A 20,368-nucleotide genomic window follows, 5' to 3' on the forward strand; every position below is an offset into this window, starting at 1 on the left:
TTGTCCCCCTGTCTGTATGTCTGTCCCCCTGTCTGCATGTCTAACCCTATTATTATTATTATTATTATTATTATTATTATTATTATTATTATTATTATTATTGTTGTTGTTGTTGTTGTTGTTGTTGTTGTTGTTGTTGTTATTATTATTATTATTATTATTACATTACCTGTACTCATCCATCAACCTTGAAGTTTGCAATTTGAGCAGTCACTACTCCTCACCCCTTGCCATTTGTATTACTGCCACCTTCTACCCATCTACAAGCACACGGAAGACATAGATACAACAGGTTGATTACAATAAACTAACAGTCTAATATCATACTTACTTTTTAAAAGTAAATCTATCTGCAGTGGGCATATGAACAAACAAGTTGAAAAAACAACTTAATAGATGGATATTGAAGTGATCTTAATTTGTGGAAAAAAATCATATTTTTACTTTGTTAATTTTTCGGTCACTATGTCTACAATCATCAAGTAATTTACAACCACAGTTTAATTGGTTTTCTGTGGATTTTGACAAACTGTGATGTTATCATTCATTTGTCATATAGGTTGTCCACGTATTATCTATTCTGGGGCAGTTTTACGGTCAATTTCTTAATCCCTTAAATTCAGCAGCACAATAATACCTAAAGATTTCAAGTTTTAAATTACTCTCAGAGCAAGCAGAAAGCATCATGATGTCCTCATTTCAGTATAACACATTGACAGCCACCATTCACAAGTTTAAATATACAACAACAACAACACTTTTTATCAACTTTACTGTCATTTCTCTCATATCGTGGGGAAAAAAAAAACAAGAGGACGTTTCTCTGAAATCAATAGGCTGGACCAGAGAACTGATGCTGAAGACGGTTCACCCCAGTAGTTTTAACCCATCCGCCTTAAGGCCGTGAGGTCTGATGAAGAGGAGGAGAAATAATCCTTAGTCCTTACTGGCTGTAATCATTATGAGAGCCTTTGGGCCCTGCAGAGTCCATGGACCTCCAGCCGATCATTTACATACACATCTAAGTGATTTCTCAATTTAGCAGATTATGCCGGTCTGTTTAATACAACCGATGGTGTTAAACAGAGTTTAAGCTACAGCTGTTGCTTTATAAGTCTGTCTGTCGCCCTGTAATATATGTGGCTCGTTGGTCTAGGGGTATGATTCTCGCTTTGGGTGCGAGAGGTCCCGGGTTCAAATCCCGGACGAGCCCAATTTTTAGCTCAACATTGTTAATGTCTATCCTTTTTCAGTTCCATCTTGTAGTATCTCGCCGTCTTGTGTTAGTTTTAGCCCCGATTTGAGGCAAAAACACAGAGTACAGGCCGCCGATCCAGGCCTGCCCGTGAAGCACTGTTATACTGATCTCTTGTGGTCTTCTGCAGTATGACAATGAGCACTTTCTGTGTCTAATTTGTGTGCAAGTGTAGGATATTAGTTGGACGTTACATCTGCATGAGTTGCCTTTTCGTCCACAAAACACATGTGATTTAGTCACAGAGATTTAAACGTGAGATGTCGTATTATACGAGCTGTGACCAGTTTAAGCCTTGGTCAGTTACAGAGAACAATTCAGGTACAGTTTATCTGTAGTTTTTGGCTCCCTTTCACTTCCTTTCTTTCTAGACTCACCTGTGCAAAAACATGCTTATAAAGTAACACTAATATATGTGGATCAAAACCACTTGCCTATACTCCTTCTGAGCACAGCCTCACTCCAGCGGCGCTGGAGGAGCATCAGACGACTTAAGAAATATGCTCACTTAATGCCTTTCTGTCTTCACCCAGCAGGGGCTTATCTGAGCTTGCTGTTGTGACAGCATCTCTGCACCCCTCCCTCCGGTCTGGCTCAGGACAGCCACTGCTCTGCTTAACACGAGTCCAGGAGCTATCTTGGAAAATACTAGTCTTTTTTTCCCTTTCTGTTAGAGCAAGCATATCATCGCCCCAGGAGCTACACTACTTCCATTATTTCCATAATCCTCTTAGTGGAGCCATGCTCTGTCATTTGTACGAGTGGCTTCATAATATGGGGGTACGTTTCTATGTATCCCAAGTGTCTCTTTCCTGTGTCAGCCCTCTTACCATGGCAAAAGGTTCCTGTTCTGCTTTCGTGAAATTGCATTCTTTTAACGGATGCTGTAAGCCCAGTCCTCAGAGAGAAGAAACATGCAAATATATGAAGTTAAAGGACTGTGCCATTGTTTGCTCAGGTTTGTTAATATCTTGTGCTTCCACTTCCTGGGGAGCCACATTCCCTTTCATTTCACATGTAACCTTATTCAAATCTACTGCCAGAAACTAGTGGTAGAATGTGGATATTGTCACGTGCTTTCATTAGATTTTACTCAGATTTACTTTACCATCAGGGGACAAATGCAGTTGTGAGAGCTGATGATAACCCGCTGCAGCTGTGCACAGCAATAATACAACCCACTCTTGAGTGTGTAGAGGATTGTTGCTGTTGGATTAATTTGTGCGTGCTCACTCACAAATGTGAGATGTACTTACATTTGAACTCAGTGGGCTTTTGCACCTCGCTGGCTCCACCACAAGATCTGTAATATAAAGGCAACAAGTGTCTGGAGCTCTGTCAGAGATAAAAGATTGTGTGGTGATTTTATGACCCTGCATGATGATTATTACAGAGCACTGAAATAAATGAGGAAAATGGGTACAGTAATTAAAAAAAACAACAATATAACATCAAAACGATGCAGGTGCTACATCATGCAGTGGGAAACGTAATAAGAATATGATTATGAACAAATACACACATAGCTCATCTACTTGTTATAAACACACAGTACAGCAGATAGTTTACTAATAAAAGGTAAGAAACTATTACTCCTCTTCGATGCAGTTTTCACATTGGCTAGCAGTTTTCTGCAGGACTGACTTTAATGTTTTACTTTTTACTTTTGAAACCTTTACCTTTACCTTCATGGCCTCAAGCTACACAGCTGAATCGCAATCCCCATAACTACTGACACACAGTCTCGGATCCCTGGAGAGGAACTTACTGCGATTTTGCTGTTGAGATACAAAGCTGAAGGAGAAACTTTTGAAAATAAAAATTAATGTATGTATGTGTATATGCAAATGTATGGATAGATTTGTGTTTTTTTATGTTGTGCACCATCATATCTGTGATTTGTCTTTTTCTATGAATGTCATTGTTCCCTTGGCAAAACCTCCACACGAACATTCTGCAAAAATCTAAAAGCATTGGCGCTTGAATCAGAAAAAGCTCCCAGCCCCTGTTTCGGTTTCCTCCTCCCTCCATCACCACACCATCATCACCCCCTTAACCAGTCTGTCATTGAAAGTAAGCAGCGTCCTGCTTAGCCGGCACCTTTCACTTTTCAAGCAGCACTTAATTTACTGCAGGACATTTTAAATCCCCTGCCTCTATGGCACTGAGTCGCTGAGAAATGCCTGGTTGCAAATGTATCTCATTGACTGCTGACTCGGTTGTATTCCAAGCTGGCTGATGTTGTGGCCTTCAGGTTTTATCCTCCAATGTTGGAGGAAGTGTATTAATTTATCCTAGATGTGGCCTTATGAAAGTGTACAAGCAGGCAGAGACGAGCCGATCTCTAACTCCCTCTCTCCCTCTCTCTCCGCCTCTAAGGATTGAAGCTATCTGCAAAAGAGTCAAAGCATATTCCACCATCAATGTGTCAAGGGGAAAGCTATTAAAACTGCTTTACTTTTCCTAAGCATCATGAGAATAAGCACAAGATTTAGTGAAATCCCTCCCCCCTAGAGCAATGAAAATCTTGGGGATTTTCCCCCTGAAACGTTCCCTAACTGACTGCTCAGAAGTGTCAGAAACTCTTGTTCGGCTTGAATGCAGCTTTTGGATTTCAGTGAATTTTTTTGGAGCTGAAATGACAGAATTTGAAGTATGAGTGTATCTAAACTTTCCACATAATCAGAATGAAACCCATTCACCAGTTTACTACTGTACAACATCACAGTCCCAAACTTGGTGGGGGTTCATTTTCTTTGAGTCATTCAACTCAAATGACTGATTTCCATGAGGCGAAAGTGTGTATTTCTAATTTCAAAATGTTGGTACCTCTGAAATCCTGCTGAGATTCACCAGGATTTGCAGAAAAGCACAATACACCAGCCTGCGGAAAGAGCCACCTCTCCATACGAGGACCTGGGACCTCAAGTCGGGAACCTCTGTGAAAACATCTGCGTTACAATAATTCATTAATAATGTTCTCTCACTCCTGTTCTTGACAGAATATATCAAATTGGTGTGGTTCACATATAGACAAGCATTTTTGTTTAGTCAATTTTTTTGTTCTGGTCTATAAATTTGAAAACAGGTTATTTTGAATCTGTTAATTTTATTTCCTTCTTCTTCTGCACTTCAGTTAAAAAACAGACAATGAAACTGTTTTCCTGGTGTTGATTATTTGCTGATTTCATTTAGTGACTCCATAATTATAAAAACCTTTATGAAAATGGTCGTGTTTATCAGGACAGGTCTTCTAGTTGGGTGTCCATTAAAGTAAATGCATTTTTAAATATTAAATTGAAGAAATTTGTTGTGAAGTATCCAAAATGAAGAAAAGCAGCAAATCCGCAACTGTGGACTTGAGTATGATGTGACAAGGTTTGCACATCTGGATTTGTGGATTTTCTGCCATTTTTCTGTGTAGATCCTCTCAAGCTCTTTCAGGTCGGATGGAGATGTGTGTGCACAGCTATTTTTGGTCTCTCTGCATATGTTTGATTTGGTTCCACAAGGTTCTGGCTGGGAAACTTGAGGACATTCACAGTTGTCCCGAAGCCACTCCTGCGCACTGTTAGAAGGTAAAGCTTTGTCTTCAATCAGGTTTTTTACTCAGGACATAACTGCACTTTGCTCCATTCAGCCCACAATGTGATGCTGCCGTCTCCTTGTCCTCAGATGAGGCAGGCGATGAGTTATTATGTCTGTTTCCCTCCAGACATTAAGGTTATAGCTGAGACATCTTTAGGTGGTTCTGTGAAAGCTCCAAGCAGTTTTGATTTGTCTTTTCACTGAGGAGAGCCAGCTTTTCGGCGGCTCTGCCGTTAAGGTCAGACCAGTGGATCGCTGTCTCTCCCATCTAAACACAGGATGCTTGGAGCTCAGCCAGAGTAACTATTGGGTCCTTGATCATTTCTCCTGCCAAAGCCTTTCTCTCCTGATTGCTAAGTGGTCAGGTACAGTCCTGGTGTTCCAAATTGTGAAGGCCTCTGTTCTTCAGGGCAGCAGAAAGGTTTTGTTGCCACCTCCTGATCTGTGCCAGGACACTGTCCTGTCTCTGAAACCCGAAGTAGACCTGCATATCTTTCCAAATCCTCTGAATTCAGCACAGGTCAGATATGATCAAGTGAAACTGGAGGAACCTGAACATAATTTCAAGTATATTAACAAAACGGGTGAAAACTTGTCTCTGTGTCATATTTACGTTTTTTCTGTGTCAAAAATCATTTTTTCACATTTTATTACTAAGTTTAGATGGTTGAGTGTGCTGTTTGTTTTAACACAAGACAGCAAGAAGATAAAATGTGAAAACAGTAAGGGGGTCTGAACACTTTCTGAATCTGCAGAATATTAAGATTAACTGCTTATTTTTCTCTTGAGCGTCGGATCATTTCAGCATCCTCTTCTACCCTTAAAACAGCCGGTGTAGAGTCAGGCCTTTCTTTCAAAGCTGCCTGAATGTAATCTACTCTAAGTGAGTTTTAATAATGGACACTCCTGCACAGCCGCCATTAAAGCCAATGCACAGCCGGATCAGTACGTACAATACAGTTGTCAAACACCTCAGCAAGTTACAGACAGAAGAGCCATTTCCGAAGATTAAGAGACATATAATAACTAATTACATTTGCCAATAATTATTCAGTTCATCAATGCATTGGACTAGTAGGACCCATCAGCATTTTTTCCCCAGCATGTAGTTGGCTCAATCGTTTCTTCTCGTACCAGACGTTGGCACACTCCCCTGGCCCAAGTGCCCGGTCTGTCTCTTTGTGTCATCTTTCATTTCCTTTTCACCCTCAGGTCTTTCTGTACCTGTCAATTTCTTTCTACGGTGTGACTCCTTAATCCACCTGAGTGCATGGAGGACAGTTTTGACATAAGAAGAAAAGATAGACTCCTAAGGAGAGGACCAGTATCTTTAGAGCCTGGGGGATAACCGGATTACGACAGCCATTTTGTGCTGCTGGCAGTTTTTCTTATTACCCATTTCCCCTCCTCATCCCTCCAGAGTTGAAATGATGCCCTTTCTTAGAAGTCGAACCAAACACTGACTAGTACACAGAAAAACAGACGTACTCTGTGTTTTTCCTCTACTGAAAGTTTTGTGGCGGATGGGAACAAATGTTGACGAATGCACCAAGGAAACAGATCATTTCTCCAAACTGCCCTCCATGTCACGTTGTTGCTCACGTGCAACTGCTGAAAACTCTCTACGACACGGTCCCTCCGTGGAAGTAATCATTGTCTCTGTGTGGTAGTGGGGGCCTCCTGTGTGCCAAACCTGAACCTACAGCACAGCAGATAACAGCACAGCTACGAGGAGACAGATCAGCTGCCCGACCCCTGCTGCCACTCACTTTATCCCTGCAGCCCGTCTGCTCTGAGGAAACCCACCGAAGAAACTCTGAAAAACATCTTATCGTTGCCACCACTGGATCTTCTGTGTCCATTTATTTTGCCTTTGAAGAGGCCCAGTGCCTTTGATGGCGGGAGGTAAATGAAGTAAAGGCCTCCTACTCACCTGATATCTAAGTTTATCGTTGCTAGCAAAACCTAAACCTGGAGCTTCAACTAACTGCCACAGGTCTGTCAACAGGGAAACACATCACGCTTCTGTCATGATAATAATCCTTTTTGCTGACGCCATTTTGGGTGCTTCTGAAGCGGCCTGGAGGCTCCCACTTAGTTCCCCAAAGAGTCAGCGCTGAACACCTCCTTTGGAAATGAACTTCCTGAGTATATACTCAGCAATCCCCCGTCATTATCCCTAAGTGCCCTCATTGCCTATACAGTACACTGCATATTGTTATAGTTAAGTTACGGCTCTGGCATCTCTCCATCAATGTCATTTCAATAACAGACAAGATGGCTAAAGCACAGTTTTGATCAGATAAGGTATAATAATTATGAAAACTGCATCAATCAATAGAGTCACCTAGTGGCCAGAGAATTAAGGCTGTGATTAATATTGATTTTATATGGGGAGAGAGGTGCACCGCTTGTACGTATATTAATATATAAGACACCTGCATGGCTTCATGGGAAGGAATTTAAATGAGTGAGTGGCTAAGGCCAAAGTCAAGTTTTACAAAATATGAGTAAAAATTGGGAGATGGATGAGGGAGGAAAGTTCAGATTGATGAACCTGCAAACATTTCATATGCAGGGCCCTGTCTTCTGTGTCTTGGAGAGGGATTAGTCAGTTTTAGTTTTAGCTGCACTTTCAGCCCGGGTCCATTACTTTTCCACCCATTTTCAGGCAAGATTCAGTTTCTCTCTGTAGAACACTTCGAAACATTTAGACTTCCATGCTGTGGTATAATAAACCGGGTACTTTTTTTTTGCTAATCTGTAACTTCAGTTACAATTTCCTTGTTCTGAAGTTACAAGTTCTCCGTAAAGAAAATGCAGCCTCATCTGTAGCCAACTGAGAAACAGTTGTTTTAGCTTGGTGTAGCTTTTCAGGGGCTTTCTAATGAAGCCAATTTAAATTTATTGATCAATAAAAGCTTCAGAAAATATAATTGAAAAGCACTAAAAAATTTAGAGTTTCTTTTTGCTGGATGCTGCTGAGCTCATTATTTATAAAATCTTGGATGCAGCCTGGTTTAAAAGCGCTGGGTTTAAATGACTAAAACATACAGAAACTTCCTCTCAGATCATCTGGAATACACTTCATTACGGAGTAAGTGAGCCGTTTGGGGCCAAGTGGAGCTCCAGAGGAAAATAACTTTGATTTCATCAGTATTTTTTTGGTATGTTGTGCAGGAGCTGACTTTCTGCCCCGGTCTCCTGTCTGCTTGTCTCCTGGCTCAGTGGCTCTGGAGAGACTAAGCCACTAGAGAGGAGGGAGTCCCTCAGAAATGTTGTAGTCAGTTTTTATGAAGGGATTACAGTGCTCCCTCTCATTCCCATTGGCCTTGCTCGCTGTGACAGTGGTGTGGTGATGAGTGGCTGACATGCCCAGCATCATCCATAACAAGCATCCAACTTGGTCCCGTGTGACTCCCATTCATGCGCCCGGGCTTGGCGCTTTGTCTACCTTTCAGTTACAGGTGCGATTTCTACAGTCAATCTGGAATTATAGTCTCCGGTTTTTGTCTTGATAAAGAGAAGACATTTTCATTTCAGTCCAACTTTTTAGTCACTTTTCCTTTTTGCGCAAAGGAGGAGCATGATCTTTTGGGAGAGGTGACTTGTTTTAAAGTAGGATCGGCGCGTGTTTTTAATTAACGTGTCAGTTCCTGAAATGGCAAAACCTTTAGATCACATCAAAAGACCCATGAATGCCTTCATGGTGTGGTCCAGAGGGCAGAGGAGAAAGATGGCTCAGGAAAACCCGAAGATGCACAACTCTGAAATCAGCAAGAGGCTCGGCGCGGAGTGGAAGCTGCTGTCTGACTTGGAGAAGCGTCCGTACATCGACGAGGCCAAGAGGCTGCGGGCTCAGCACATGAAGGAGCACCCGGACTACAAGTACCGACCCCGGCGCAAACCCAAGAGTCTCCTGAAGAGAGAGCGCTTTGTTTTCCCGCTGCCGTCTTTGCTGGGGGACGCAGCGGAGCACCTGAAGGGATTTGCCATGGACTCCTTCCTGGTCCCCGGGGACAAAGCCAGGGCTCTGCTCGCTCCCTCCTCCTCCTCCTCCTCGTCCTTCCCCCTGTTGGAGCCGGTGGCGCAGTTCAGCACCGGAGCTGTCCAGCGGATGGCGGAGGTCCCGCACGCCCTGGCCGCGGGCTCGCTGCCCTACAGCGCGCACACCTTCGGCTACCACACCGGGGCGATCGGGGGCCTGGCGTGCCCAGGACAGCAAACCCACAGCCACCCGCCCCCCTCCAGCCCGGGATACGTGCTGCCCTGTAGCTGTAGTCCGTGGTCAGCGGCCAGTTTGCAGCCTCAGGTGGCGTATATCCTCCTCCCCGGAGGGATGAGCAAGGGCGGCATGGACGCATACAGCTCCCCCAGCTCCAGCATGTGACGGGCCGGGCAGGAGGGCGCACAGTCCGGGTGGGGGAAAGTTTACGCCCAGCCAGGTTCCACATCTGAGATGATTAAAGGAAAGGAAGTGGGCTAGAGTAGATACACATTTTAATCCTTCACATATTACAGCTAAACAGAGATGAGATACTTCAACACGCACACACCTCCTTCTAACACAGCCGGGTCACCAAGTAGTGAAGATGCTATTTTGTTACTCTTTTGAAAGAAAATAAAGTCAAAACACTTTTTTAAAGAGAGGGTGCCCCGAATAACTAACCAAAACCAGCAGCTGAGGTTTGTTACATGGATGTAAGGAAGACTGCAAGTATCAATGTGTTGTTTGTTGTTTTATTTATCTATGCAGGCTTAAAAAAAAAAAAAGACATCGTATATGTCTGATTTTTTGGATTCCTACATTCCTGGACAGTAATGGCTGTTTGTCCCTGAGAATATTTTTTCCCTTTTTTGTAAAAATAATAAATGTTTAAAGGAAAGCAAGGTGATCGAGGCTTTTTCCATTGGAGCACGTTCTTGTCAAACTAATTTTAATAAGAAGCATTTGATTGTACTGCATATTGAGTCAGTTGTTTTTCAATGAATACGTTTTGTGTGGGATTTTTTCTTTTACTTTTTGCATACTTGATCCAGATCACTCCATTTTGAACTGCCACACATCCCAGAAGCTGTAATAAAAACTTAGTGGTTATCAGTAGAGGTTTAGTGTCACAGCAATATGTTTTCATGTTTCCGACTGCCTGAGCTGTCTTATTTAAAGAAACTGCCTTTAAATTTCCTGATAAGGTCCATTAAAAAAGATTATGATAAAACAAAAAGCCGGAGTCCACCGAAAGCGACAGAACAAAAGGATGAAACTGTTGTTTTGGTGACTACTGTTTAAGAATTGTTGGGTGTGAGTATGTCTGCGTGTGCGTCTTTGTAGAGCAAGAGCAAGCGAGAACCAGGTTCACGATAAGAGAATCAAAACTTCTCTCCTTCTCATTTGTTGACAAAGTGATATCGTGTAAAGTTGAATCAGGAAAATCATATGAGATAGCTTTGTTAGTGAAAAGAAATGTACCTGCACTGAAACCTACAACAGAACGCGCCAGTCCGAAAGTTGTGTTCAGATTAGGAGAGGAGAGTTCACCTTGCTGCTTTGTGCTGGACCAAAACACCAAATCTTTATGAAGATGGGATGGAGCTCTACGCCTGAGTTGACCTCTGACCTTTCTTCTGTATGTGGAAAGAGGTTTCTCGTCACTGATTCAGATTGTCTTACTTCTAAATACCAAATAATACTAAGTAATACTTTGCGGCCTGAACTTCTACATTCTGCGCGTTGCTGCATTATCTCAAATGTTTTGTTATTATGTCATTTTTGTCCACTAAGTGAGATGTAGTACATTGTGTGTCATTTTCTAGTTGCCGCTGCAAATTACAGCATAATGTGCTCACTGTCCACTACTGAAAGCCTGATAAAGGGGTGATTCGATTTCCTGTCAATTTCCTTGAAAGGGTTAGTTCTCATTTAGGTGTCAGGTGTGCCTGTCGCCACTGTGCCCACACCTTTGAACAGGAGGTAGCCCAACCCTTACTGCTGTATCACTCGCTGGGCGAAACCCAGCCGCCTCCGCCCAACACCACCATCAGTGCCACTTCATTCTCTGCCTGCCATTCGCACCTTCACTTCAACATATCCTCATATGCAGTTGCCCTTCAGGTATTAGCATTTTGTATCTATATAAACCGGGCACACACAATACTGCGGTTACCTGATATACTCTCTGATATCTGGAAGACAAATCCGCAATGGCGCCATTAGTTCTGCAGAATGGTGGATTCATTTTGGGCTTGATCGGTGCAGCAGCCATCATTGCGGCCACGGCCATGAACAAGTGGAGTGTCAAGGACAGGCAGGGGGATGTGGTGACATCTGTTTACACTTACAAGGGTCTGTGGCAGGACTGTGAGACAGCTTCGTCTGGATTCACTGAGTGTCGACCACTCTATGGCATCCTGGGATTCACAGGTAGGACATGAATTAGTTGTATCTATTCAGGCGTGATACCTTTGCTCTTCTATTAGTTAAATACATTCAAACTGTTTACATTCACTCAAGTCCCCAGTCTTTGATTGACATTTTCTTTCTGAGGAAATTGAACATTTGTACTGTTCTTCTTCTAACTCATTGTTAGACGTGTGCTGTGATCTCTGTAATCAATGTTGAATTGCATTGTTGTAACTAAACGACAAAGGATCTATAGTAGCAAGCTGAAGAGGAAGTTCAGGGACTACCAAACAAAGACTAGCTATTTCTTCTGAAATGATCAGACAGGCGGGTTTTAAGAGTCTCATTCAGTTTCAAAAAGCTCACAATGACAAATTAATGTTGTTATATATTCTGTGAAAGCCAAATAAAGGGGAAACAGTGGAAAGAACACCTGATGAAAGAGACTTAAATACAGGAAATACAGGATTTTTTTTTTCTCACTAAGGGGTTGAAGAAATGAATTCACTTATTTCGAACATAATTCAAAGCAAAACACATCTTGCTGGTGTAAGTTTTCAGATCAATTTCATATATTAAAATAACTATAACCGATATTTGAAGAGATATATATTTTTTTTATTATTTTTGCACAGGTTCTGCTGTCCTACAAACTTGTTCCTGTATTCAGCCCATTCTTATCACTGTTTGCACAATGTTGCAGTGCATTCTGGTCACTATATTGTCCAGCTAGGAAAAGTGTCAATGCAGTTATCAGAAACAGAACAAACAACAGGCAAAGGGCAGGTTCAACACCTCGACAGCATATCTAGTGCGACAAAATATTTACAATATTGGTCACCAGACAGTCACACTGGTATCCTTTGTATAATATATGAGGCTTCACATTTAAATACACTTTAGAGTTTGTTTCACAACAGTTCGATGGAAACATCCTTTTAATTAGGACTCAACGGGAAGATACACAATCTGAAATTTTCTGAAATTTTAGAAAGATTCAGCTTTGTCCTCTCTACCTTTAGAGATGTCATTAACATGGTACCATTTACATTCTACATTTCCAAAATTCTAGATTTTTATGCTGATTCAAGTATTTATTTTTTTATTAAATATAACATACATTTAATTTAAAGACTTAAAGGACAACAAAATAAGAGCTTAATTGTTGGAGTTGCATAACATAAAATTTCAACGAAGGGCTGAGTATCTTGTTAGAATTTGGACTCACGGACTTCAGTAATTCTAAAGTTTTGGATCTGGCCACAGAAACATCCAGCTTACATTTGCTTATGTAGCATCTCTGAGAGTGTGCTTTCTGCCCAACAGGTGCCTTCCAGGCTGTGCGATCCCTGATGATAGTGGGTGCGGTGCTGGGAGTGCTAGCAGTCCTGATATCAGTTTTCTCCCTGAGCTGCCTCACAATAACCAGCACAGAGGAAGCCACCAAAGCCAAGATGAGCCTCACCGCTGGCATCTTGTTCATCATTGCTGGTATGGGTACAACTGTGGTTCAACTCCAGAAAAGCTATAAAGGAACATCTGAACTTTGGGTTAATTGGTAAAACCAAGCAGAGAAATCACCAACGTGAATCTCTTTGTTTCACCTCTGCCATGTCACGTTGGCTCAGGGGACTTCTTACATATATGCAGATTTTCTCTATGAGGTGTTTGGGTTGAGCCGTCTGTCTCTCTTTGTACCTCTCCTTCAGGTGTGTGTGGCATTGCAGGAGCTTCTATCTACGCCAGTCAGATCGTAGCCAGTTTCAGGATGTCCACCTACTCCAATTACAATGGAGGGATGGGAATGGGAGGAGAGATGGGAATGGGAGGAGGAATGGGAGGAATGGGAATGGGAGGAATGCCCACGTATGTCATATTTATTATTATATGCTCCTGTTTTTATAACCACCATATCATTGGTTTGCTGAATTATGTTACTTCATTTTACTAGATATACATTTGGCCCGGCATTGTTCATAGCCTGGATAGGAGGAGGGGTCCAGGTTATTAGTGGTGTCTTGAAGTCCCTGGCTTTCAGGGAAATGGTGAAAGATGGAAAACCTCGGTGAGTCCAGCACAGATTTAATTTGATAGTAAATGGGAATGCGACCAAGCTTCTTGGACTGGGTATAAATTAATGATTGTTGGAGTCTCTGAACTTATTTTGGATCTAACTATGCACAGTCATCACTTGGTCTTTTTTTTTTTTTTTTACATGGTTTGACAGAAAATACATCATCCCAATAAAAATGACCCTCATGCTGTGTTGCTTCTTGCCTTTCAGTTACCCTGGAGTTGTCTACAAACCTCAGTCCCATTCCAAAACAGACCCGGGGGATCATCATCCAGAGGGTGTCCAGAGAAACCAGAATTATGTGTAACTTTGTCCACTGCCTCAGCACTCACTTGTTATTGCTATGGTGTTTGCTTAGCTAGTCACATGCAGCATACGTCTTGAATGTGTTTTGTTTGTTTTTTTTTTTTTTTTTGGGGGGGGTGTCATACACACATTCAATATTTACTTTGATAATAGGCTCACATCCCAACAGACACCCAACATCCAAGGAGGAGTTGTGGAAGAGCATTTAGTTTTCATATTTACATCTTAGTGTTTGCCAGTACTTTCAAATGCTTCGTTACTGTGCGGGATTGGAACTACCTTTCTTTTTTTTTTTTAATCTTTCTTTCTGTACTGAATAAACCATTGATTTCTGAAAAGTGTGTGTCAAGTGATTCAACTCTTCAAATGTCATTACTGATACAGGATAAATGAAACCAGCTTCTGAGCACTGACAGGAAATGTTTAAGGAAATTCAAGGAGGATTCCTCTGTCAACATCACATATTTATTGTATTTGGCCTGCTTATAGCATGCCTCCTCAGCAACTGTCACTGTGGAAGGCAAAATCTGAACAACCTGACTGGTTTTGTTGGCTTTGCTTATGAAGACTAGCTGTGGGGGAGTAACAGGGTCAAAAGACACTAGAGATGGTGGATCAGTTCCAAAGTGTTACAGAGTATTTTCGTGCTGCATATTTCTGTACTAGAAAGAAGTAAGATGGTTTGTGGTTTGGCCCCTTTAGAGAAGCTGGTAGAGAAATACATGACAGATCTTTTTAAAAGGGGAGGAACACTTTTAATGGTAAGTGGTTCTTTATTATTTCAAAGAATAAGCGGACTTTAGCTAGAAATCCAAAATGTCTTTTCTTCACAAATGTAGGCACTGGCATAGCTCAGTTATATATAGATTAGATCTATCGCTGGCCTAGTTTTAGGAACGATAACATTAAAACAAAAGACAATCGTATCTGGTGGATACATTCAAGATTAAAGTTAATTTGGCAAAGAAATTACTGATTTTCTTTTTTCTTAGTTCTTTGTGTAAACCTGCAGGCCCCAACTTGTAGCAGTCAGCTGCAAGGCTGTTTCAAACCACTAGATATCAGCAAATCCACATCTTTGGTTTCCAACTACGTCTGAAATCTGACTCTAAACAGTAGAGTCATCTCTTCAGACATGATGCAATTCTGTCACGCGTCCCATTAAATCAAATGATACACTATTGGCAGAAAGTCCATCTGTGACTTTTTTTTTTTTTTTTATTGTTGCATATTTAAACCATCATCTCAAAACAAGCCTCCAAAATAAATCCAGTTTCTCCTCAAAGCAAATAATACAGAAAAACACAAACATACATCAGACTTCACATCCCAACACTGGTTTACTGTGACGTCTTCACTAATATGTGCCCCAGCAAAATCATCTGCATTTGGAAAGAAACCAGGATCCATTTGGCCTTGCTACAAATCCCATCAGTCACAATGCTGAGCGTTATAAAAAATAATTATACAAGAATACCAGAGAGATAGAGGGGGAACAAAAACTCCCACAGACAAACATCGAAACAGGTCATGATGTACTATATTGGTAAGTCTGCTCAAACCTCACAGAACAGATTTTTCCGTAATGTTGATCATTATGTATGTGTGCTGTCCTTCTGAACTCTGATTATTTGATTTAGCACTGAGTTGTTTGGTAAAATCCAGACAAGAAATGTGATTTCCAGATAAAAAAAAAACAAAACAAAACAAAGAGTCATAGAGAGCAGTCATTAAAGAACCACCTAAGTTGTGTAAAAATCTGTGAATCATTGAAGGATCAGTTCACCCAAAATACAAAAAATGTTTTCTAACTTGCCCCTGTAGTCTCCCAACAGTACAGATAATGTCTTGTTAAATTTTCTGAAATTGCTCAACGCTCTTGAGATTTCTGCAATAACAAAAATGCCATGCGGGTGAATGGAATTTCATTTGTGGTCCTAAAAACATTTACTGCTGCAGATCGTTTCAGAAACGGTTGCCTGCTTCTTCATTGTAAACTTTTTATGATGATCAATTCGATGAAGATACGCTATTTAGGACACAGTTTTGTGAAAGACGAGTTTCGGATGAACATTTTTCAGTGCTGTGAGTGAAACAAACAAAATTTTATTCACCTGAAGCAGCAGACAAATCTCAGGGACCTACATCTGATTACCACAGCACATACATCAGGCTACCTACAGATGTGTAAGAGAGCAGGTTGTAAAACAAATTTTTATTTTTAATTTGGAGGAACTGACCCTTTGACTATAGAAGAAGAAGAAGAAAGAAAAAAAAAAAAAAAAAAAAAAAAAGGGCTTATGTCTATATCCGGTCTAATTTCTCACTTAGGAACTCCTCCACGCTGTCTGTGTTCCACTTGAGGATGCTAAGTTCCTCAGCGATGTTCCCATTATCGTCCAAAAGCTTTAATACAGGATCTGAGCCTCTCACGTACTGCAGTGTGGGAGGGGGTGAGAGAGAAAAGGGGGGGGGGGGGGGGGGGGTGGGTGTTTAGAAGACCTGTTTATCCTCAATATAAAAAAAAATATTGGAATTAACCATCGAGGAATTATTGTGATCCATCTGATCACCATAATCTAATATCTTAAAAATGATTTTGTGAAGCTAAAGCTGAATCCGGGCCCAAGAGTTTACCTGATTTCATTCTGGTACATGGACATAATCCATCATTCTTACCTTGATCTGAAGACCTTTGAACATCTTCGGCTTTTCACTCCTGACAAAAGCTGAGGACATAAGCACAGCTTTGAGACAAATGTCAGGTAATGAATCAGTCAATTAGCCTTCCTATTTTAATACCGAGATCTGTAATTAGTGACAACTGTAAAACCTTCTAAGAATGCAGTGTTAATAGCGGAGGAGACAGTTGAGAACACAGGATGCTACAGCTGAAGTAAACAAACGACAACCATATGGTGCAGACGGAGCTCCAGACGTCCCCACTACCGCCTCACCATGCCCCAATACTTAGGCAAGCTGTAGTAACTCCATCCACGTAACCTGACACTCAATTAACCAGACGTTACACTGAGCAGAGACGGGAGGTCTACAGGATAGATGAATGGGATCAAAAGCTTGTTTGAAAACCTGCCCTCATGTGTCACAGACCACCTACTGCACAAGAGATTCCAAAAGGATATTTTTACACTCACCACGACTGATTAAGACAGAATCTCCCAAGGCAAAGGCTCATTTCCGCAAATATTTCAAAACAAAATAAGTATCACAGGAGAATCGGATCCCATTAGAAAACTCACCTTGGACTTGAGGGAACCTCCCCAGTTTTCATCCACACACCTCGAGGATGGCGCCAGCATAAAGCTGTGTGCAAAGAAATACACTGTAAGATGGTCCATAAGGAGGATTTTCTTCCCTCCACACATTAATGCCTCTGCACTGAGACAGAATAGACGGGGGTCCTGCTGGTGGTGGGACGCTTGGCCTGGAGGAGTAATTTGATTCAAGCAGACTGATTCATAAACGCGTCCTGGCAACTCCTTGGGGGTTATTAAACTGAGAGCCTGTGCATATGGAACAGGGCTGACGGATGGCGGCTTGTGCAGGGCTCACATGTAATCAAACCTCCAGCACCAATACACAATAACTTAGGGGAAATTGGAATGTCACAGCAGTATTTCAGACCAATTCTCTGCTCTGGGTTTTCCAGGAGGAGAGTGATAAATGGTCTGGTCGGCTGGTTCACACAGCCAATTAAATTTGGCATGCAACACTAAGATCCTCGCTTCTTTCATGCACTGTTGAAACTGAAAATGGCAAATAAAAGATAAGTCTCAAACATTCTGAAAACTAGCTAACTAATACTAGTACGTCTTGACTCATTGGATATTTCAATATTTTGAAAAAGTTTTCAAATGGTCATCCTGTCCATCAGTATGACTCTATTGCAACCTGGTATTACTTCTCTTACTGTCAATGTTATTATCCCGATGCTTTTACTTACAGCATCAGGACAATGTTGGTTTTAACAGTTTTTAAACAACACTGGATCTCAGAGAGGGATAATCTATATTGGGCTTAGCAACATAGACGGAGGGATAGAAAAATACACAATATTGTGAGACTTATATGGAGTGAAAAAGACCATTGGTGTAGGTTTCCCATTCAGTTGTCATCAACTATACACCATATAGGGACAAGAGACTCCATGAGAGCTCTCTCTACATAGACGTACTATAAAGCAGCACCCACAGGAGCCAAGGTGCTGCCATGCATGGTTGCTCTGCAGAGAAGCACACATTTGAAAATGAGTAACCCAAATGCCCTCCATGCTCAGTGAATCCTCCTAATCGACTAAGCTGTGCAATCCTCCATTTCTCAGAGGGTTTAATGACACAGGACTGATGTCAATTGTGAAACTCAAAGAATTCTTAAGGAAAAGAAATGTTGCTGTCGGAGGAGAAAAAGTGCTTAGTGACACTGCCATTTCTACTGGTACCCTCAGTGTAGTTGAGAACAGTCAATTGCCCTTCTAAGTGACATTTTCACTCAAATCATGAGGAGCACAGGGTAATCTTTCCTCTAAGGGTCTGTCTGAAGCAGAGTTATCATCAAATGGTGTAATGAGGTGTGCACTACACTTTTCCAAGGTGCTGTTGCTAGGATACCACACATGCTCTGGGGGCTTTGCTTAATCAAAGAAAAATTACATTGTTTTTCCACCATCGCCTCACTCAGTGTTTATCTGTCAGAGTGCAGCAGGGGCTCCTTTTACAATTCCTATAATCACCAGAGAAATGAACACCCAGTAGCTCTCCCTCACTGGTTATGTCTGCAGAATTGACATATTGACCCAAGTGGGAGCGACAAATGGTGGCTAAGCAGACTCAACTCTGAAGGTGAGAGAGAAAGATGAAAACAGACAGCTATTGACCGGCTTTGTGTGTGGTAGCTCATATCTGATCAACAGCTGCAAGCAGTGTAAACACAGCAACTAATGGAAAGTTGTTTTTGTAGCAGCATGAAATGCTGAGAAATGTGATTCTGTCAACAAATTTGGCACATTCGGACCCAAATACGCCCAGGGTGCCACTCTACCCAGTGAGGAGCCAATTCTCCCAAATTACAGTACAGTACACAAAACAGCATATAGATCAGTGCAAGATGCCACAATTAATGAGCTGTCTCAAACAGCAATTGCATTTTCATGTTATAATTTAATTGCAATCACTTCTGTTAAACTTCACACCCTCCAATTCCAACTGAAGCTGCTATCAAGACCTTTCCAACACGTTCCATGCAGCAACAGAATCCAGTCAGGGAATTATTTTCTGTGGGTCTGTTTTGTGAGTTCTTTTTTCCCCTCTACCTTACGAGCTTCCATTTGGGCCTCCTGTTGGCAGCACTGTCGGCAGTCAGGCTGGAGCTTGGAGAGGCTGAACTCCCCAAGCAGGTCGCAGGAGCTACACAGCAGGTTGCTGGAGAAACCCAGCTCTCTGCATGCCTCCGATGACAGATCGGCACCATATGCCGAGAGCTGGAGAGAGGAAGGAGAAGTGGTGTGTGTTAAACCAAATAGCAAAACAATTATTACTGTGAAAAATTCTACAAAGCAAAAGGAGTCATATCTTCTATAGAACCACTTCAGTTACATTTTTGTGGCTTTGAGGGCAGTAGTGCAGCAACTACAATGCTGTGGTCCTTTAATTTTCTCAAACGTTGTATCCATTCAATTGAAAAAGAGTGAACTCCAAAGACGAATGAACTAATTTACTTAATATCTGTATTCAGTTGATTTATGATACGTTGCCGATATGAATCAACTGGTAATTTGATTACTGACTACCAATCAATAAATTAATCGCATGTTTTTGTTCCAGATTTTCTAAATCGATGCGTATGTGGGTAAGATTAACCGGGTCTTCGGTATAGTCTGAAGTGTTTTCATCATATTTTCTGCAGATGAAAATGACCACAATCCCTAACAGGACGCTTGATCTTGTATTTTGTTCACTTCTTGGACTTGGACGAGTTCATAAAGACGCTGCCGTGTAATCTTAGGATGAATAGTTTCGCTTCCCGGATACACATATTCTTGTCATTGCACTTCCCCCATCAGTCTAACATTCTGCTGGGAAAATAATATTTTTAACTAGAGGGGTTACTTTACTGTACGAAGCAGCCCTTTTGGTCGAGATAAGTTAACTCTGTCATCTGAGACGAATCACCGAGGAAGCTTCACTTCATCATGAAGACTCAGCATGAGCTGAAGCCACGTCATTTTGAAGCGGCGTCCACAGCAGGATGCGGCTCACAAAGTTACACATAGAGTCGGACAGCTGTCAGCTTCGCCACCCGTTTATGTTAAATAGAAAACGCTTCGGAATGCAGCACAAATTGGTCATTTTTGCTGTTGGATACTCACCGTTTGTAAAAGCGAAAGAAGCCACAGTAGATAAACCTCCCCCGCCATTTTGGAGCTTTGTTGGAGGAAACCACCCAGAGGCCCCCTGCTTCTATGGAACGGGAAGCCCCCTCGCGCCTGACCGTTAAACGCCATAATTGACATGTTGTTTTTTTTAATATATATCAATTATTCTTGGACTTAAATAATACATACGTGTTATCTATATGTATCTGTTAATATTTTAAACACCTAGACAAGTTAAATTCAGATTTTCTGTCAGCCGGGTTCAGGCACATACTAAGGTCAACCTGTAATTTCTTCCTTGCCTCTAACTGTTGCCATGGCTGCAGTCAGAAGAGCGACCCCTGCTGTCGGAGC

General features: G+C 41.7%; 3 protein-coding genes and 1 non-coding gene across 4 annotated transcripts; 3 read left to right on the forward strand and 1 right to left on the reverse strand.

The window, feature by feature from the left end:
• Positions 1 to 1,141: 1,141 nt before the first annotated feature.
• trnap-ugg (transfer RNA proline (anticodon UGG)) lies at positions 1,142 to 1,213 on the forward strand. The gene has a single exon. It is a non-coding gene; the product is annotated as a tRNA-Pro (tRNA).
• A 7,282-nt stretch (positions 1,214 to 8,495) lies between these two features.
• Positions 8,496 to 9,233, forward strand: LOC115058087 (transcription factor Sox-14). The gene has a single exon (XM_029525395.1). It carries the CDS (start codon positions 8,505 to 8,507, stop codon positions 9,231 to 9,233), a length of 729 nt encoding a protein of 242 aa, XP_029381255.1. The 5' UTR covers positions 8,496 to 8,504.
• Positions 9,234 to 11,044: 1,811 nt separating this feature from the next.
• Positions 11,045 to 13,418, forward strand: cldn18 (claudin 18). The gene is made up of 4 exons (XM_029524732.1): positions 11,045 to 11,264; positions 12,570 to 12,734; positions 12,953 to 13,109; positions 13,195 to 13,418. The coding sequence occupies exons 1-4, from the start codon at positions 11,045 to 11,047 to the stop codon at positions 13,310 to 13,312; spliced, it is 660 nt and encodes a 219-aa protein (XP_029380592.1). The 3' UTR covers positions 13,313 to 13,418.
• Positions 13,419 to 14,784: 1,366 nt separating this feature from the next.
• Positions 14,785 to 20,094, reverse strand: selenof (selenoprotein F). Its single transcript, XM_029525674.1, has 5 exons — positions 20,009 to 20,094; positions 18,953 to 19,120; positions 16,884 to 16,947; positions 16,303 to 16,352; positions 14,785 to 16,059 (listed from the first exon to the last, which is right to left on the reverse strand). The coding sequence occupies exons 1-5, from the start codon at positions 20,054 to 20,056 to the stop codon at positions 15,928 to 15,930; spliced, it is 462 nt and encodes a 153-aa protein (XP_029381534.1). The 5' UTR covers positions 20,057 to 20,094; the 3' UTR covers positions 14,785 to 15,927.
• Positions 20,095 to 20,368: the final 274 nt, after the last annotated feature.

This window comes from Echeneis naucrates, chromosome 17 (genome assembly GCF_900963305.1).
Source record: "Echeneis naucrates chromosome 17, fEcheNa1.1, whole genome shotgun sequence".
NCBI classification, from domain to species: Eukaryota; Metazoa; Chordata; class Actinopteri; order Carangiformes; family Echeneidae; genus Echeneis; species Echeneis naucrates.